Source organism: Camelus bactrianus, chromosome 2 (assembly GCF_048773025.1).
Source record: "Camelus bactrianus isolate YW-2024 breed Bactrian camel chromosome 2, ASM4877302v1, whole genome shotgun sequence".
Lineage (NCBI taxonomy): Eukaryota > Metazoa > Chordata > Mammalia > Artiodactyla > Camelidae > Camelus > Camelus bactrianus.
This window is the reverse complement of record NC_133540.1, coordinates 64590811-64611325: the sequence shown is the minus strand read 5'-3', so window position 1 is coordinate 64611325 and position 20515 is coordinate 64590811. Positions and strand designations below refer to the sequence as shown.

Sequence of the window (20515 nt, the reverse complement as noted above, 5' to 3'; positions counted from 1 at the left end):
AAATTTTCTTAATTATAGTCATTGAAAAGAGTTTCATATTTTTCAGATTTATTGTTTTAATATTAAGAGAAAATATTAGTATTTGGGTTTTGGGAGGGAAAGCATTTAACTAGTGGGTGAATATATTATTATGTAGTTGATTTAGTTTAGCAGCTAAACTTATCTTACTAGTTAAATTATGATGCATTATTTTAATTATTAACATTGGTTCATCATGTTAGCTGTCTTAAACTCAGTTTGGTTGTACCATGTATTAATTAAATCAACTGTTCAGCAATTAACCTTTATAGCACTAGAGAAATAATATGGCTTTAGATATGTTATAACCTGCATTCATGAATTTTTCTCTAGGTTCTGATGACTACTTTGAGGTCAATATTTCAACAGACCTAACAGTGAAACATTCTGAGCAAACAAGTGAGAGAAAAGAAAGTGAAGAATTATCAGAAGCTTCAAGAAGCACCAGATCCCAGGCAGTGGTACTTCCTGCTGAAGTTCCATGTGAGGTCAGTAAAGATGGCTTGTTATTTAAGTGACCATAATATTTTAATGGGTACTGCATTCACTAGAATGTAACTAACACTGGACGCTCCAACATAGTGACATTTCTGTCTACTTTGTTCATGGCCGTGTCCTCAGAACCCAGAACAATGTCTAGCAGTTAGTAGACATGTGATACACATTTGTTGAATAATTGAGGATTGAAACATATATGAAAGGGTAATTTTATTAAAAGTAACTTGAAATGTTGCAAACACATCTACAATTGCTCTATGTATCAGGCAATTTAAAGGAAAGCTGGATTCATATTAACTAGATAAAGAGTTTTATTTTCATGAAGGGAAATACACTGTTGAATTTGAAAATACTTATTTTTTTAGGACCACTAATTTTTCAATTATAAAATATGTATCAAAGACCTACATTATAAAGTAGAACTATCATAAGCACTAGAAGAACTGGTTCCTTTGGGAATAAAAGTATAATGCTATGGGGAGTGGATTTCTCAGAAGGTGATTCTATGAATACATATTGCTGACATTTCTTCCTCCTAAGTCTTCACTAGATTGAACCACTAAAATAAGCCTACTTCCAGAGCTTGATCAGAGACTCAGTCTATGTAATCTTCAGACAATTAAAAGATGCTGCAAATGGCATTATTTCATTCTTTTTTATGGCTGTGTAGTATTCCATTGTATAAATATACCACAACTTCTTTATCCAGTCATCTGTTGATAGACATTCAGGTTGCTTCCATGTCTTGTCTATGAAACAATGCCATTTGCAGCAGCATGGATGGACCTAGAGATTATCACACTAATTAAGCCATACTTCAGTATGCCAAACAGAGAAAGACAAATATCATATGATATCACTTATATGTGGAGTCTAAAAAATGACACAAATGAACTTATTTACAAAATGGAAACAGACTCACAGACATAGAAAAAAAATTTATGGTTACCAAAGTGGGAAGGGGGAGAGGAAGGATAAATTAGGAGTTTGGGATTAACAGATACAAACTATGATATGTGAAATAGATAAACAACAAGGACCTACTGTATAGCATAGGGAACTATATTCAATAGCTTTTAATAACCTATAATGAAAAAGAATGTATGTGTATATATACGTATATGTAACTGAATCACTATGCTATACACCAGAAATTAACACAATATTGTAAATCAACTATACTTCAATTAAAAATAATAATAATAATCAATAAGTTAAAAAAAAAAAAAGATACTAGCCCTCAGTGTCCATGGTATGCTTGAGCAAGAAGAGTCATAGATCCAGAAGAACCTTGAGAGTTGCATGAAAAGGTCCTTTGGGTGGCAGCCAGCAGATTTAAGTGACAGGAGCAGCACTTGTCTGCTTACTGGGAGGCATCTTTGGGGAGAGAATGCCCTACTCCTGATGGCACCAGCAGTCCTGGGAGAAGCTGAACATTCTGTTCAGTAGGCAAAGCTTAATTCCCTCACCCCCAGACCCCATGCCTAAGCAGGAGAATCACTGGTTTTAAGTTATTATGTTTTCAGTTCCAGAGGAACAAAGACTTCTTTGACACTGCCTTAGAGACCCCAGGAACCTGAACAGGTTTGAGGGAGCTGAGACAGAGGATCAGGCAAGGAAAACTTACAACCTACTTAAGGAAGGGAGATCAGGCCAATAATCAGAAACAGTAGCTCCTACTGAATCAGAAATAATGGAAGAGACAGAAATAAATAGAAGAGACTGTAATAAAAGAGAAATGAAAACTATTCCCAAATAGGTAAAGTCAAAGAAAAAACCCTCTGGAACTAAAAATTGCTCACCAAGAATTATGCAATGTGTCTAAATATCTGCTTTTAAAAATACCTGCAAGAGTAAAAGTTGAACAATATAAAACCTTTCCATTATTAAATTTGCAGAGAAATCAAAATCCAAAAATTAAACCCCACTGCCCTCCAATCAGAGATAGCTCGCTCAGTTAACTGGGTAGGATCAGAGTTCTTTCTATAGCAAAATTGTTGGCTGTCTTTTATTGATATGGAAATAATTTTTTCAGACACTCTGAAGCTAAATTATTTCAATTCGAAATCTTTCTCCACTTTTTAAACAATCCTAAGAGTTGAAAGGTCACATAAGATTATTTTCGCACCAGCGTCACACACTAAAAAATTTGAAATAAACTAACCCCTGGACCAAAAACAGTCATCCCAGTCAAAATCTTGTGTTCTCAGAGCCTAGATTTTAATACAGTCTGAATCCATGTACCAATTTCCAAGCAACACAGGAAAGATCATTTGTATCCAAATAAGTGAAAATCATGTGTCATATTTGCCAGGATAACGTTCAGTTCAGTCTGTGCCAATTGTCTGAAAGCACAACCTTTGAACTTATTTCTGAGAAGTCCTCCAAATATTATATTAGGTGGATAGAGATCTCTCAGGAATACGACCTACTCTTCCAGGAAGTGATATTTGAGACTTCCCTGCTATCTTACGAAATCTAGAAGTTTACAAGACTGTCATTGCCAGTTACCGGGTCTTAATTTGAGATATGCCTCTTTTGCACCCTGTATCTTCAGAGTCTGTGAATGCCCCCTTTACAGTTTTGTGTTTCCAGCATCCCAGCACTGAGTTGACTGGTTCGATCTAATGACATCATCTTCATTCTCTCTGATGAATAGCGAGTTCATTTAAATCCCTCCTGCTACACCTTGCTGTGGAATCGCGTGGGGCTGCAGTCCTGCCCCTAGAGACGTGTTCTCCCTGCTCCCTCCTCTGCTCCGGAGAGTCAGCCTTAGTAGGTGGTCTGACTGAGGCAGCAGGTAGTGCTGCTGCTGCTTTTGACCCCAGGGGGCCTGGCAGTTTTGACCCCTCTGCCTCCTCATCTTTCCCAGCATTGTTCTTTCCATGGATTTCAGATTTCCTCGACCTTGAAAATCTTATGCCACTTTAAAAACAGCAGAAAATATTTCTTCTTCCACAATTTTTTTCATGCACCAGAACATGTGCCTCCAGTGTTCTATTTATGTAAGTTATTCTCTGTCTTTTTAAGAAATACCTAAATGAGTTTTAACAGCTTAAATCTGCTGCTTAACTTGGCCTCTTCTTTTACCTGTTCTAGGATTAGCAATCTTTGTTCTATATTAGTATTCTTTAAGCTTTTTTGTTGTTATGGCCCAAGATTTTTTTTTTTCTAGCATATTCCTCTTGATTTTGTCCTGTAGGGTAACTGATCTTGAAAGATATGAAGTCAGTGAATTGTAAGTGTGGCAAACACATCCATTGTTCACAAATGAATCTTACGCAGTTTTGCCCCTGATGAATAATCCACCTGAGAGGCATTCTTCCATTGGAGTAACATCTAAACCAGAACCATTCGCTATTCGCTAGCTTCCTTTCCCTTTGCTGTGCGTTTATGCCAAAGTCCCAGGCTCATTCACTTCTCGTGAAGATTTCCTCAGAGCAGCGGTTCTTGTCTGGGAGAGATCTGGCCCCCTCTCCCCGGGGGCTATTTGGCGAAGTCTGCAGACAGATTTGGTTGTCATAACTAGGGGATTGCTACTTGCCTTTAGTGGGTGGATGCCAAAGGTGCTGCTAAACCTCCTGTGGTACCCAGGGAGTTCCCACGACAGCAACTTCTCTGCTCCAAAAATATGAATGGTGCTAAGGTTAAATCCTGCCTTAGAGGACAGAGATACATTCATGCCCCTTAAGTATTAGGGCACCTTCAGATCACCTAATAACGGCACCAAGGAGTCAGAGCCCTTCATCAGAGGCGTCTCTGCAGCCCAGCCCGTTGTCCTCTGATCTCCTGGTGGAGCTGCGTCATCTGTGAGCAGTGATTCAGTCACTTTTTAAGTGGGTTTTATCTGAAGTTTTAAGAGGGAGCCTATGTATATTTTCCTTAGAGGCCCACCCGGATGTCCTGTGGTTTGCCCTCAGATGCCCCCTGCCTCTCCTGTTACTTCTGTGAGCCCCGTCACAGGTCACAGGTCCAGGGGTGGCCTCTACCTGGCTTCCTCTGTAGCACCATCCTCAAGCGCAGTTAAGAGGGAGCTTACTTTCTTCATCTTCTTTTATCTGTGTGGGCAGGACTTCAATATGTTATTTTTCCTTCCTTTTGGTAGAATTGGCTGCAGCTTCAGCTTTTCTCCAGCCAAAACCTCTTACTTCCTTTAGGAAAGCTAACTGCTCTCTCTTTATTTTTGTATTATTCTACCACTGCTACTGTTCTGATAAGACAAATATATTTTTAAAAGTGATCTGGTCACGTGCTGATGGCTTGAGCAAATTTAATTCTTAAAGTTACAGTATAACCACAAAAGGCCTTTTAAGGGGCTTTATCTGAGTTTGGATCTATATTAATTTCATTGAACTGTTTTTCTATCTGAATGCTAGAACATGGCATACTCCCTAATAAAGGCTTTTATTTTATTTTACCTTTATTGATGTATACCTCAGTGGCTGCAACCATAATATGAATCTCCAAACCCAAATCTGTGCAGACTGCAGATTATGTAATCAATAAATCTAGAGAGACTGAGAGGATGTGAAGAGGTATGGCTCTTAAAGGCCTGTGGGCACCCTACAGTAACCTCAGAGATTACCTCCTACCCATTCATTCCTTGATAACGCTGGCTGCAGTTTGAGACGATACACAGACGCTAACAGCACTGCCGACTTATTTCTGATACCAAGTCACACACTAGTTCTTGGTAACCAACCTTAAGTTAAAGTCTGATCCTGTGGTTTAATTGAGAAATACAGTAAAAGTAGCGAAAGATTATTGTGTGTTTCAATGCCAGAAATGTGTTGTGATACATCACCCCTTTGGTGGTAGGGTTTTACAATAAGGACAAGATGTTTTTTTCCCTTTAGCCAAGTGGTTCTCAAACTAGGCTGCTTACAGGGACTGCTAGGGGAGCTTTTAAAAAGTCATAATGTCTATAGGAAACAAACTTACAGTTACCAGGGGAGAAAGTGCGGGGGGGGAGTAAAATTGGGAGTTTGGGATTTGCATATGCTAACTACTGTTTATAAAATAGATAAACAACAAGGTCCTAATGTATGGCACAGGGAACTATATTCAATATCTTGTAATAGTCTATAATGAAAAAAGAATACGAAAAAGAATATATATGTATGTATGTATAACTGAATCGTTATGCTGTATACCAGAAATTAACACAACATTGTAAACTGACTATTTCAATAAAAAAAAAAAATTGAAAAAAAAATGTCTGAATCCTACTCCCAGAGTTTCAGATGTAAATGGTCTGGGTTATGGCCTGGATACTGGAAACTTTAAAGCTTCCCAGGTGATTATGAAGGTGAGAATTAGCAGCAGGTTTGGAATCACAGCCATAGCCTAGTCCTTGTTCTGCTGTCGCGGGTCGGATCAGGGTCCGCTGCGGGAACTCGCACGGTGCTGGCTTACTAAGGCCCGTGCACCCACACCTGTAGGGCCGTGCCTGTTAGTTATGCATATATGAAATATGATCCACCAGGATCAAAATCCTTCATTACTTGTGCTTAATAATTAATTAAAGCCTTAAGACACCCACCCTGACAAACCAGAAGCTGCACGACCTATGTGCTGGATTATAGGCTAAGTTCCAGCCCTTTTATTGAGGTCTCAAGGTTTGTGACCAATGTAGCAAGTCTTTAGAGTTTGGAAGTGCTAATAATTATGGTAACTTCCTCTTTGAGTGCTCAGAATCAAAGAAGGGATAAATAAAGGGATCAGAAAGATTGAGAGCAAAATAGAGGCTTCCTCACTGGTAAAACTAAATGTATGACTGTTTGAGTGTCCTAACAGTTCCTTCATTGAATGAAATGTGCCTGTATGATTACATCTTTAATTAAGATGCCCACAATAATTAAGGACAGGGCTGGACAAGGGTAGGCCTACCCTCCAGGAGCGGCCCCCTCCATGCATGGAGATGCAAGAAGCAGATGAGACTGCGAGTCCTGGGGCGGGTAAGAGTAGAGCTGGGCATGCTTAATTGTAAAAATGTCCTATTTTTGCAGGCTTATTCCATCTGAATTTAAAAATATACACAGATTGCCTCTTATGTACGTAATTCTTGCAAGATGCCATGATAATATGAAAAAATAAAAATACCTTCAGGGTGTTTAAAATCTACTCAGGAAGCCAAGACATCGCCATGAAAAAGTTATTAAGACTAGAGGGCATGACTTAGAAGGGTCAAATGAGGAGTACAGGTGTGGAATGCTTTATGATTCCTTCAGAAGCTATAAAACTCCTCACGGGCCTGAGCTGTAGGGAGGACTTGGGGGCTCGCAAACCTGAGTTGGACCTTGTTGGAGAGGATATGTCTGGGGAACTGGAGGGAGAGTGGGAACTAAAGGGCGTGCCAACATTGCGTACAAACAGCACTGATGACCTAATTAGCAGGGCCCGGTGCAAAATGAAAAGGCAGAGACCCTTGTTCAAATTATCAAAGATTTCAAGCTACGACAGCAGAACATTGAAACAAGTGTAGGACCCTTCCAAGTGCGGGGTGTATAGCTGCAGAGGTCACATGCCATGAAGCTGGTCCCAGGCACAAAGCGAGCGTGAGTGCCGCCTCGGGGCTAGTCAGTATGCTTGTCTTTTGTTTAGACCTCTTCTCTGGAAATGGTTGGAAGGTGGAGTCCTGCCCTCTATTAAGGAGAACATCTGATGCATAAGAAGCAGCCTGTGTGGGCACTCCTGCATGAGAATGAGATTGCTGGGTGAATAAACACTGGGAGAGGATGCTCAGGCTACTAAGTTTGGAAGGCGAGAGGTCAAAGTTATACAAGAAGGGATGTACTCAGGGAGGAGAACTCCGAAGAACTTTGAAGCAGAGGATGTTGGGGATCTGAGCCCGAGTGAAATGGGAAGTCATTAAAGCTTTGAAGTAAAGTGACGGATGTGAGCACCAGAGGAACTAAAGAACTGCGCTGGAAGTGAGGTCCTGTGAAGAGGAGATGTCAGACGTGAGGACCAGGCGGGGCTGTGTCCTGACATCAGGACTCAGGTGGAGCAGTGCGTCCAGTGTGTCAGGGAGGCACAGGGAGAGTATCAAGGAAGTGTCTCCGATGTGTCAGATGTGTGGGGCCAGAGCAATAGGTGGGCTAGTGGGGTCTTTTCTCAATATGCAATTTAATAGGGTGTGGAGGAATTTAGTTCAAAATATCCTGTGGACAAATACATGGGAGCATTAGACTCTGGTGGAAAAATGCCTGAGGTGGATGTGTCTCAGCTGAAATGATTTTGTAGCATCAACATATCTGTAGAAACTCTTTAGTACAAAGCATTAAAAATGTAAGTTTTATCGGTGGGTGATTTATGCTTAGGGAGATAACATTTAAATAAGAGAACTTTGAAATTAATGACTTTTGGGTAAACACGATTTTATAAGAGCATATAAATGAGGTTTCTGTTTATTTTGTGAGGGACTGAAATTCAGTTTGACTTTGAAGAAAGGCTTTGAAAGGTGATATCTGAGATAATCATAGAAACATATTTCATTTGAGCTATTTTGAAGCGTTAAACAGCCCAATGTAAAGAAGAATACAGATTTTGAATTTAGAGAGTTCTGATTAATGTTTAGAATGTAACTCAGTATTAGTTACCCTGTTCATAAAAGAGAAAAAGAACAGCCTTCCATTTTGGCTTTAGGATGTGTGTGTGTGTGTGTGTGTGTGTGTGTGTGTTTTGATTAGGGTTAGAGGAAATAGATTTATATAAAAAGTGCTTATCATAATTCCTAGTATAAAACAGATGCTCAATAAATGTTTATTCCTTCCCTTTCTCTGTATTAATTCCAATCTTCTTTTCCCTAATTTTTTTCTAGATTGCTTTCAAAATGTTTTCAATAACCTTTTTATCTTACGTACATAGATTTAGCTTTTCCACTTTAATAAAGTCTTGAAACTTTTAGATTTATAGCCTTTATAACCTTTAGATTTATAACTCAATATCCTTCACTGGTCCACATCATAAATAAAGAGTAACCAGAGAATCTCTGTTAGGTAAGATTTAAAACTACTGTTGACCCTTGAACAGAGGGGGTTTTGAACTTCATGGGTCAATTTATACATGGATTTTTTTCAATTAGGAATACTGCAGTACTGCACAACCTGCAGTTGGTTGAATCTTCGGGTGCTGTGGACGGGAAAGGCCTACTCTAAATTATATAGGGATTTTCTGCTGTGCGGAGGGTTGGTGCCCCTCACACCTGCATTGTTCAAGGGTCAACTGTATTTGACATTTAAAACAATTCATTATATTTAAATTATAAGAGACCTTAAAGCTAACCCTATTCAATCCTCTCATTTGTAGATAAAAATGCCAAGGTCTAGAAAGGTGACGGAAAGGGATTTGGGCAAAAAGGATTTGGTTAGCGATTGAGTTACAGCTCCCTGGAGGTTTGTGAAGTGATGCTTATGGCCTTCAGAGAGACAGCCTCACACAGGGATGCAGGAGAGGAGGAGGGAGAAGCGATGTCCTCACTGCCTTCTCAGTTGCAAAATATGGTGTTGGAGAAAAATATTGAGAGTTCAGTAGACCTGAAGTTGATAAACGTAAAATGTTGTGAGAATCACCTTTACATATTTTATTTCTGAGTATGGCTGAGAACATGGACATGCTGGAGACATAATGTGCAACCATGTGCGACCTTTATCACTGATAAATGTAATGGGTTCTTTGGTCAGTGAGAACTCCTTCAAATGCCTAACCGGGTTATATTTTTCATCTTATAGAATCCTGGTGAAATATTTATTATTTTGAGAGATGAAGTAATTGGTGGTACTGTGGAGGTTGAATTTACGTCAAATAGTAAATGCATTAGAACACGGCCAGCTCTCTGGAGTAAGACAGTCTGGTGTATGAAAGCTTTAGGTAAGAAATTTTTTTATGCTTTAATAAGTATAAAACATCATCTTGAGTTTCTTTCAATGCATTTATAGTAAAAGGTTTCACTTCCCAACAGAAACTAATATTGTTCTGCAGGTGTTTCCTGTGTTTAGCTTTCACATACACAAGGCTGTTATTATTAATCTGGATTCGCAAAAGCACAAATGTGTAAATTATGAGAAGTCTGCTTGTGTACCATGTGGTGAAATGACAGCCAGTAACATCACATATTTTCAGTCATGTCAGCAGAGAACACTTTAATATAAGTCAACTGTTAAATATAGAACTAAAATTATTTGCTTTATTGTAACAGGATTAGCAGACATTTGGATTTTCATTTGTAATTTTCTCTTTTTTTCCCTTTTTTTTTTTTTTTTTTTTTTGGCCATGACCCTGAGTATATTTTTGATTGTTTGGAAAGCATAATTCTTTTTCCTTATTTTATCATCATTGTACCAGTTCTAAATACAATCTCCCCTCTTTTCCTTATTTAATTTATGAAGCTAATCATTTTATTACCCAACATTGCTTCAACATGATAAATTATACCAGATTTAAAATTCCAGGTGGAAGAGCCACACTTGCCATAATAATTGTACTAAAATTGAAATCTAATGTATTAACTTCTGAATGTTTTGATATAAATGTAGGACTACTTTGTTTTTGAATTTATGGTGTCCTTTTATAGTCAGACAATAAAAGTTCTTTGTAAAACTTTGTAAATACAAACTTTATAGGGTATTTTAAAGCAGAAATATATTCAATCTTATTATTAATTTGGAAATGTAGTAAAATATTTAAAATTAAAGAGTACGTCAAATGGATCCTTCGCTTTTTTGTTTTCCTTTTTAAATGTAGCTGTTATGAAATCGATTCATTTACAAAGCATTTAAAAAATTTTTCTATTGTGTTATGTAAAGCATGTGTCTCCTCTTTGGATTACCTTGCATAGCTTAGGTCAGAGTTGGATTATAGAGAAGAAAGACTCTACACCAGCCATGTACAAGCATTTTAGACACTGCTTCCTGTCATGGGAAAGGATATGCAGAAGTGAAAGGAGGAAGAGCTCTCTGTGCCTCCTTCCTTTCTCTTTCAAATTCCCCTACTTCCGTATGCCACATTTTAAAATGATTTAATGAACAATAATTTCTAACTAATTAGTTTAGAAGTTAAACTAAGTCTAGTTAGACTAAAATCAATGTAGAAAAATCAATACTGCAAATTAAGAAGTACTTAGATAATGTGTCCTAAATAGCAAATCAAAATGTCAAATTAAAATCAGTCACATTAAGATTTTATGTTCAGTTTACTTTGTAGCTAAGAACAGTGCAAAGAATAAAATGTCAAAGTTCAGATGTTTTTCAGAAAAGCAGGAAACTGTTATTCTATATTTTCCAATAAATACCAGGCCATAATGTGTGGTTGAAGAGCAAATTTGTAGTATATAAATAAATAAACAAATAAATAAATAAGTCGCTGTTTACCAGTTATGCTAATTAAATTTCTCCAACTCTTTTTTTCAACTAGATATTCTGTAAGTTAGTGAGGAATTTTCTTACAGAATGTTGGCTGCTATGTAGCCATATATAGTGTTGAAGAAAAATTAATCAGGAGGTCTAAGAAAGAAATGGAAAATTTTATTTGAGCCGAATTTCGAGATTATAACCCAGGAAGAGCATCTCACAAAACTTTGAGAATTGTTCTGCCCATTAGAAGTCAAGGTACAAGTTATTTAAGTTTTTTGAGACAGAGGGCTGCACATCAAATGTCATATTGTTGACAGCTTACATAATCCAGACCTAAGTGGCATAGTGGTGGGTCATGTGACCCCGTACAAAATCAAGGAGAAATGTTATCTTTTAAGGAGTTGTCTTGTTGATGCTGGGAGAATGCTGCTCTTTATGGTTGAGCAGGTTTTCCTGCAGATGGGGGAGGTTTGGCTGATGCATAATGCAGATACACAGTGCATAGCGTGGGGAGAGAGGAGGCAGATGGACAGAGAAAATATTTTTATGTTAAAAATTTTTTTGTCTTGCCATAAAGTAAGAATTTTATTCATAATGGGAAAGTTCCATGAATACATACGGGAGTACAGATGAGACATACCTCAGCAGAGATGGCCCCAGGCACCTTCTCTGTCTCATGGCACTGTTTCTTGAAATTCTTTGAACCCTAGCAAGAACTACATTTTACATCATGACCCAGCACATATGCATAAATACGTAATGAAAACAAAGGATTTAAAAGCAACACTTAGACTGACAGTTTCGGCCCTGACATGGAAAGTTGCCGCTCCCATTCTTACAAGACAAAGCTGAACAAACTAAAAATCTGTGTTTTTTCTTGAACTCCTCAGAGACCTAAGGTTGCAGGGCAAACGACCATCCTAAAATCTGGAAAGAAAGGTAAATAGAGTGGCATCTGAGATCTGCTTACCTGAAGTAGAAGTGGTAGGAGCACTTAAACAGTAATTTTGATGAATTGCTGAAGAGGCTGAGTGTGGACTAGCTTGAGAATAAGAAACTCCTGGGGGCTGTAGTTTATGAGACACCTATAATTTGGGGGGATTTACCTCCAGGAACCCCTCCAGGTTCACACAGTGAATGTCTAAGACACACTCCCTGCAGGCTCTGTTGGGTCAGAGGAAAAGTAATCCTGGGGAAGGACTCCCAGCATGTTCTCTATAACAAAGGTCTGCTCTTCAAGGGAACCGCTTTATCAGAGCCTTGTCCCCGCCGGGTAAGAGCATCCATCCCCGTGTAGCCCCCTCCAGCCTTCCTGTCTCCCTGAAGGTGGGGAGGGAAAGGGTATGCCATGGCAGGAACACTTGTGAAGGTCGCAGCTAAAAGGCCGGCTAAAAGACGAAGACTTAATCGTAAGATTAGAGTGCTTCCCCTCCCTGCAACCTGACCACCACCACAACGGGGTCCCAGTGTAGCAGCAGTGGATTACCCTTGAAAGTTTGCAAGATGCAGAATCTTTCTGAGGAGGAGTACGTGGGGAAGCACAAAGTCAAGAGGAAGACAAGGGCAATAGAGGAATTTGAAGCCCCTGGCACCTACAGCTACAGCAAACAGTGAATATAGCCCAGCTCCTAGCTGGATGACTCCCACTACGTGTCTACCTGTTTCAATTCTTATATCAGACACAATTTGTCTGATTTTCAATGAGAAATTATAAGACATGCCAAAAAGCAAGGGGAAAACATAGTCTAAAGAAATAAAACACACATCAGACCAGACATGTGACACAGATGTTGGAATTATCAGACAGGGAATTTTATATAACTATGATTAATATAATGAGGGTTGAGGGTTATAATGCAAAAGTAGATAACATGCCAGAGCATATGGATAATGTAAGTAGAGAGAAAGATACTTTATTTCTTTTCATTTTTTTCCAGTGTTAGAGCTTACTGAATTGATGTCATGAATTGCTAGTGGGTTACAAACCACAGCTGGAAAAACCAATCTTTGGAGCTGCCCTCGCCAGTGTTGTAGCCACTGGCCACATCTGGGTATTTAAACTTTCTTTAAATAAAATTTAAATTTCATTTGTTCAGTTGCATTAACCATGTTTCAAGTGCTTCATTGGAACATACCCATCCTCTCAGGGAGTTTGATTGGACAGCACTGGTAGCACAGTAGAGCTCTCTTTTCTACACCAATTATGGAGTAAGAGACAGAGCCCAGTGCATTCTGATGGGCTAGTGATCTGTCCAGAATCTGTGGCGCAGCTGAGGAAACACTTAACTGGTGGCTAGGAGAGCTGTCTTTATTCTTTACTGAGCAACTAACTTGACACAAGTTTCTCAGTCAGTTTTCTTGTTGATAAAATAGCTAAAATATTCACATTTCAAGTACTCAGTTGCTTAGAGATATGGGAGATAAGGTACAAGACAACACTTTGAGACCCAAATGATCAACAAAGGGTCAGTCTCTCCCTCTAGCAATTCCCTTAAATGTAAAGAGTGTTTTGTCTGGAATAACCCACATTCAGCTTCTGAATGGGGTATAATAAACCATCTAAAAACTTCCTTCTCTTCCTTATAGGGAAGAGACTTGAGGGGTCTGTCTTTCTCTATAAATATTGTACTCATGCTGTTCCCGCTCTTCTCCTCGTCATCTGTTTCCCTCTCCTGATAGAAAGTGTCCCCTTTCACCCTTGGGAAATCATACTCACGAGCGCTCCCAATTCTGTGTCAGCTCATGTATAATCCTTGTGCCCATCAGTGACATCCAGAGAAGGAAATGATCTCAGTCAGTATCTCATACCATCTAATAATAGTCTATACGGATTTAAGTCTTTGAAAAATGTTTGCTATACTTACTTAAATACCGAATTAAAATGGAGGGATCTAAAACTGAAGTGGAAACATACCAGGGACCCTCCCCACTCTCAGGGATGTTTTTGAAGAATATATGATGCATCAGATTCAGGAGATGGCCTCCATCTGTCCAGTCTCTTTCCAGTCTAGAAAAATTGCTCATATGACTTCTTTTTTGATCACCTTGCTCATGATGTAATCAGTCACATGACTTAAAATGTGGTTTGCTCTCTGTAGATGTTCTCTTGTGCTATACCCAGAGCTTCCCGTACTGAGTTTGGCTGGTGGTGTGAGCTGGTGTGGCATCTTCACAATACTGGCCAAGATGCAGGCTTATTTCTAGTCACCATTCCATAGTCCCAAGGGTGTGGCCATGATCGTGATGGAGCAAGATAGCTGCTAAGACTTTTGCTATCATACCTGTATTCCAAGCAGTGTGATGAAGCAAGGTGTGCTGGAACCAGTGCATATCGGATTGCAAAAGCCAGTTCTATGCATCTCTTCCCTACTTCATATTCAGTGATATTACCTTGTATATTACTGTTCTTGTGATACAGGAACATGGAGCATGAGAGGATGGCCATGTCACAGGTCCCAGGCATGAAGGTAGATTTATTCAGAGAGATACACTCTCCATAGACAGAGCGTGGGCTGTCTCCAAAGGTGAGAGAGAGCAACCACGAGGGCTCCCATTATTCCAACTACCTTGGGGAAGGAGCTGGGATACCCAGGAACTGGGTCACTATTCACTTTTTGACCTTTTACAGTCAGCCTCAGAACTTCCATGGTGCCTGTGGGAGTGCCATTTACCATGCTAATATATTACAATGAGCATATAATAATAATAATAACATAGTGAAGCTCAAGTTCTGCAGGAGTTTAATCTTCCGCCATCTTGGTGCTAATGGCTGTGTCATTCTTTTAATGGTCATGCCCCTACCTCCTACCCTCTTGTCTCACTTGGGCTGCCATAACAAAATGCCAAAGACTGGATAATTTCCCATTTCTGGAAGCTGGAAGTCTAAGATCAGGGGGCCAGAAGTTGGTTTATGGTGAGACCTCTTTCCTGGGCTTGCAGATGGCCACCTGCTTGCTCTGTCCTCATGTGGCCTTTTCTCTATGTATATGCTCTTTGGTGACTCTTCTTCTTATAAAGACGCTGGGCCTATTAGATAAGGGCCCCATCATTATGACTTCAGTTTAACTTTAATTACCTCTTAAAGGCCTTATCTTGTCTCCAGTTGGCCTGGAGGTTAAAGCTTCAACATGTGAGTTTTAAGGGACACAGTTCTGTCCATGACATTTTAGTAGCTTGAAGTCAGCTAAGTGGTGTCTTTCTCTTCTGAAGCAATTCCACATCTTTACCTGATTTTTTTCGTTTGGGAAAATATGCTCTAAATTTACCTTCTTCCCTTTCCTTTCAGGGCAATAACTCGATATAGTCATTATTACTTTGTTTTCTAAAAACCTCACCTTCCTAATGGTGTCCACAGGTTTGTCTCTGACAAGGACTGTTTTGTGTTAGAGGAATTTGAAGTTCCTATAGTCCAAGTTTATGCCAAAACTTATGGAAATATATTTAAAGGCTTTAAACTAGAAGTATTAATTAATTTTCACCCAGAAGGAGGAGAGTATTCCTCTGGTACCTGCAACTCAGGCAGAAAACTATTTTACACAGCAGGGGGATAACCAATTAAAAGTTGAAAGGAATGTAAAATGTAGCCACAAAGATAAAGAATCTCTTTATTAATTAAGAAACTATGTTCTGGATAATGTAAACTATAACTTCATATTTCATTTAAAAATCAAGAAAAATACTTTAGGATGTGCTAAATATTATGTAGAACATGCTCATAAAAATAACAACAGTTAAGAAATTTTTCTAAATATAGTTCAAGAAGATAATTTTAACATATATTATTAAACTTGATATTAACTTTTAGACATGACCAAGGTTTTAAAGCCACCAATATCTATTTAATAATAATGTTCTAATCAATGAGAGTTATGTTGATTTCAGTTCCCATGGAAATTTAGGTGGGTTCAGGTAAGGTTTACTACGTTGTAAAGGGCTAAAATTGGTTGGTAAAGGAGCACAGTTTCTCAGGCACATGAAAATAGAAAGCAGAAAAACTCTAAAGTTAGTGTATTTGTGACATATATATTTTTATGGAATAGTGACTGTAGTTCTGACTATTCAGAAATATCTTTGGATTATATTTTCCATAAATTACTTAAGTTTGTCCCTCACCTGGAAGGTTAGACCAATTAAATCCTGGAGACAGGAAGGGTTGACAAAGGTCCTTCATGGCCTAGAACTTGAGATTTGAAACTTAAATAGAGTTCCTTTTTAACCACTGCTCTTCTGTAAGTGTACTTTATTGTGTATCTACATCTGATGAGGGCAAGGTGTTCCATCTCTCTCTTCTATTTGAGTCTTTAAATTAATTGGTTTTAATTTTTAATTGAAGCACTATAAAATGTAGACAGCATAGTGACACAGTTAAAGTAAAACAACGCTCAAGCTGTACATAGTTCTGGTCATGAAAAATCCAATTCAATTATAAAGTTATTAAGGAGGGTCTCCCAACCAGATGAATCCATAAGAGTCCTTCCTCATATGTAGGTGGAAACAATAATTAGGTCTTGATTTAATAAATGACATTCGATAGATATGAAAATATGCACAGCAAAGACAGTACTTCAAATGGCCACACTGGAGGATTACTCTGAAATCAACATAATTATCCATAGAGCTAATGGTAAAATTTTGAGTCAACTTGTGACTCAAGATATCGGAAGTCAATCAGTTCATTCTCATGTTAAATTCTAAATAAATCAGAATATCTTAAGTATCCTGTATCAGAGAACTACCAAGCAAATAGTCTCGCTGTGTATCTTTCATGATTTACCACCTGACATTCTTTCAGAAAGTTAACACCTCATGGTAAAGTTCTTAATCTCTTTTCTGATAAAATCAATATTTTCTTTAAAATCATCTCTATGAAATCAACTGAATTTGATTTCATTTCACTCCAGTAACTCCACACCCCCTTTATATACATACACAGCTGTAGTGATGAGGTGTGCATTACAACATTCAGTATTTTTAAGATTTCTCTTACTTTCTCTATTGCATGAATACTTACTTTTGGAAGAGAGAACTTTTCTACATACATTTTCTTTATAATACAGGTTAACTATCTGATCAAGCAATTTGAGAGGAGGAAATTCAACTTCTTGATCTAGTTAAAGTTAAGATTGTTGGCTTTGAATTTCTCTGAGCTCTATTATCAGGGTTATTTAACTTCTTCAGGAGATAAAGTAAAATTAATGCTTAAACATTAAGAACTTTTAATTATTAGAGTTTCATCAGGTGGCTTTTGGTCTTGTACTTAATGGCTTATTCCACACCCCAAATATTTGGGTGACAGTTTTCCAGGAGAATTTGGGAAATAGCTCTGTGACAAAGAGTAAATTTTTTAAAGTATGTTCGGCAAATGAATTTAAAGAGCTAAGTTTTGCTTACTTTTGTTACAATAAAACCTAATAACTATTCCATTGAAGTGATTATTTAATGTCATTCTTTCCTGGAGAGCACTTTAACTCTGTTGGTAGGTTACAGCAGAGTTTACAACATGGTGTATCTGTCACTTTGAACAACTTGTTCACAAAAAGGCTTTAGATGAATGGATGGTGCAAATAGTACTTAAACAGAGGAGCATTAAACATTGCCTTCCCGAAGGTTTTCATTGTAATCAGTTGAATAAAAGTTCTGCAGTTTCAATCAACTCAACTCCTTTTTCCAAACAATTTTGAGAAACTTCCCTGTAATTAATGGGAGTTTTCTTCCTCAGATTAATAGTAAATATCTAACTTTTAATGAATGACTTTATTGTTCTAAATTCTAAAGCATTGCATAGAGGTGATAAAAGGTTACTTCAAAAAAAGGAAGGTAAAAGTTAGGGGGAAAGATTTAGTGCTTTGCTTTTATTATAATTGTAGCATATGTTTTTACCTTTTAAGTTTTTTTTTAAGCAATTAAGTCCAAAATTATACATCCAATTTTTGGTTTCTAACTACTAAGGATAAAAAAGAAAACAATTCAGTGCTAGAAGTTAGTTTAAATTGTTACAAATTCTTAAAGCCTGCCTTCATATTCTCTAAGAGATATAATAATGTGATACGTGCATTTATATACTCAGCTCCTAACTACCCTTTGTGTTTTATAAGATTTTCCTGCTGGCTCCGTCAATGTCAGTGTCTACTGTGATGGAATCATTAAGGCCACAACAGAGATTAAATACTATACAACAGCAAAGGCTATGAAATGCCTATTGGAGGTGGCAGGTCCAGAAGATGGTGTGTGCCAGGTAAGTTGATGTTTCCATGAAATTGATAATAATTAAAGAGCTAATGTGGGATAAACTAATGCTTACTTTGATTTAAAGTCTGAATGTTGCTTGAATAAGAATGAATTACTGATCAATAGGAAAAAAAGAAACTGACCTCCATGGTGCAGAGATGTAGATGAATTAGCTTGCTTAAGTCTAGTCTTTCCAGATAATGTCACTGGGAGACAGATTATCCATTACAAAAAAGCTGTTGTGATGAGTTCATTTTAAAGCTGTTACCGACCAGATAAAGACAGACAGAAGGATTAAAGAGAACTCTTAAAACATGAATTTCCTCTTTGCCCAGATGTGGGCAAAACAAGATAAAAGAAGCTTTCAGTTTAAGGAATCAGACAAATCAAGAATACCACCAAAAAGGAAGTATGTGGTGTTAATCTAGAAATTGTTATTTCCATGAGGAAATTTCCAAGCTCAGTGTATGTTTTTCTTAGTTTCATGTATCACTGTTGTCTGATACTGAAAGTGACTGCTTTAAATGAACACTGTATATTGAAATTCCAGAAATACTGAACTTTTCTGGGAACTAGGCAAAGAGACATTTTCAAGCCCCAGGTTGTTTCTCTCGTGTAACAAAGTATTACTCAGCAATGGTGACTTGGTGAGGAGTTTCTCTTCCTCTCTAAGGCCCTTGATTGAGACATTTTCCGGTAACAAGTAAGTACTGTGAGTGCCTTGCCCTCATTGACTTAGAATATAACAATTATATTTTGATTAATCTTAAGCCATTAGTTTAATTTCTACATTTGGCTTTATTTTGTTGTTACCTGACCCAGTTTCAGTAAAGAGAAAGCTTGTTTACTGTGGAACTTTGATCCTTTCTGTGCTTCTTCCATCAAATTTTCAGAGTGAAATAAATTCCTTTCTTTTCATAGCTACTTGATAATTAGAATTTTAACCTTGCTTAATTGCTTTTTTTTTTTTTCACCCCTCCAGGGAGGGAGAGAGTAGAATAGAGGCTAAGAGAGAGATAGTTGAATTGGACATTGGGTCTTCAGATTACCACAAAGCACTCCGTAAGACTTGTAACAAAACTATCAGTGATAGTGATGTTGACAGGCTGTCCTAAAGCCTTATATACATTTGAACTAGTTTGGAATTTGAGGCTTTGTTATTTATTTTGTGTGACATATTTTTCTATTAGGGTTCTCCTTTATGAATGACATATTTTAGAACAGTGGAAAAGGGAAAAATGTCTTAGGGAAGGACAGGAAGTAAAATACCATTTACCAATCTGGAGAGTCAGGACATTCAGTAAAACGTCTATATTGTAATTGCAAAGCAACAACAAAAGTAATAGTTTGAAATACAGATAGTTTCATTTCCCTGTGTCATGTCTACCTTATCCTCTACTTTAAAAAATCTTTAATCATTACAAAAAGACTAATAGAGGTGATGTATTGCATTTTGGTATTCAGTTAGCATAGAAGTGAAGTGGTCCCCCAGACACATCTTTGTGTTGTTAAGCCTTTGGGGAGGAAAAAAAACCTTGTGTATATAGTAAAACTTAAATGTAATTTATGATTCTTGGACGGTTTTTCTAAATGTTGTGATATCCAAGCCATGATTTCTTCTACAGCTTTGAATGAATAAAAATTGTGGGGGTTTTTTTGCACAATTTTTAGGTAACTAGAAAATGCTTAGTTTCATTTTTGCCCTCAGTGTCAGAAATGAGAGATAAGGAAGGGTTTCTTCCCTCTGCCAAGCACTGGTGCCCAGTGAAAGGAAGGATGTTGAACAGTGACAGCTTGATTCAGGGTTTTACGCTTAGAAACAAGCCACTTTAAACCTGAGATTTGAATACTGAGAGGTAGACTTATTTAAGCTGTTGACAGCAGACCACAACTTGACAAGAGACACTAAGAGATTAGGGTTAATATATACAGTGTAAGATAGGTTTAGAGGTTTTGCTGCTGTCAAGAGGGAGCCTAGATGTGCTGTGGAGTTAAATCAAACAAATTCCGAGACTGAGATCTCAGATCAGACCGAGCTACACCATCACAACCCTGACAGAGGGAAGGTGCAATTCAGTCTCCATCACATCTTGGACTAGGTGTGACATGGGGCTCTCACCCACTGGCATCTGGACCCCATGCATTATCCCTACCATGAATTCACCAAGATGGTGAAATTCAAACTCCACCCTTGATGACAAAGAAGGAACTGCATGGACACCAAGGAACCTTGGTGTGTTTTAGGATTACGTGGTCTCAAAGGAGGTGTGCCAGCCCACTCTGTGCTTATTATCCTTGCTGGCATTTGGTTGTTCCTTATGACATTAGGCTTTTGGCTCATGGAGATTATATTTTAAAAGTTGTGTAATAAGCTGTGCTTTTCCTCTCCAGCATACAACATTGCAGTAATTGTTTCTTTT

The 20515-nt window shown here is 37.9% G+C and overlaps 1 protein-coding gene across 4 annotated transcripts in view; it reads left to right on the top strand.

The window, feature by feature from the left end:
- BANK1 (B cell scaffold protein with ankyrin repeats 1) overlaps positions 1-20515 on the top strand; it is a 382399-nt gene that overhangs the window by 172614 nt on the left and 189270 nt on the right. For all 4 annotated transcript variants that reach the window (XM_074343227.1, XM_074343221.1, XM_074343233.1 and 1 more), the window contains exons 3-5: positions 352-506; positions 9249-9387; positions 17963-18102. In XM_074343227.1, the coding sequence (XP_074199328.1) occupies positions 352-506; positions 9249-9387; positions 17963-18102 (434 nt within the window). The remainder of the gene's footprint in view (positions 1-351; positions 507-9248; positions 9388-17962; positions 18103-20515) is intronic.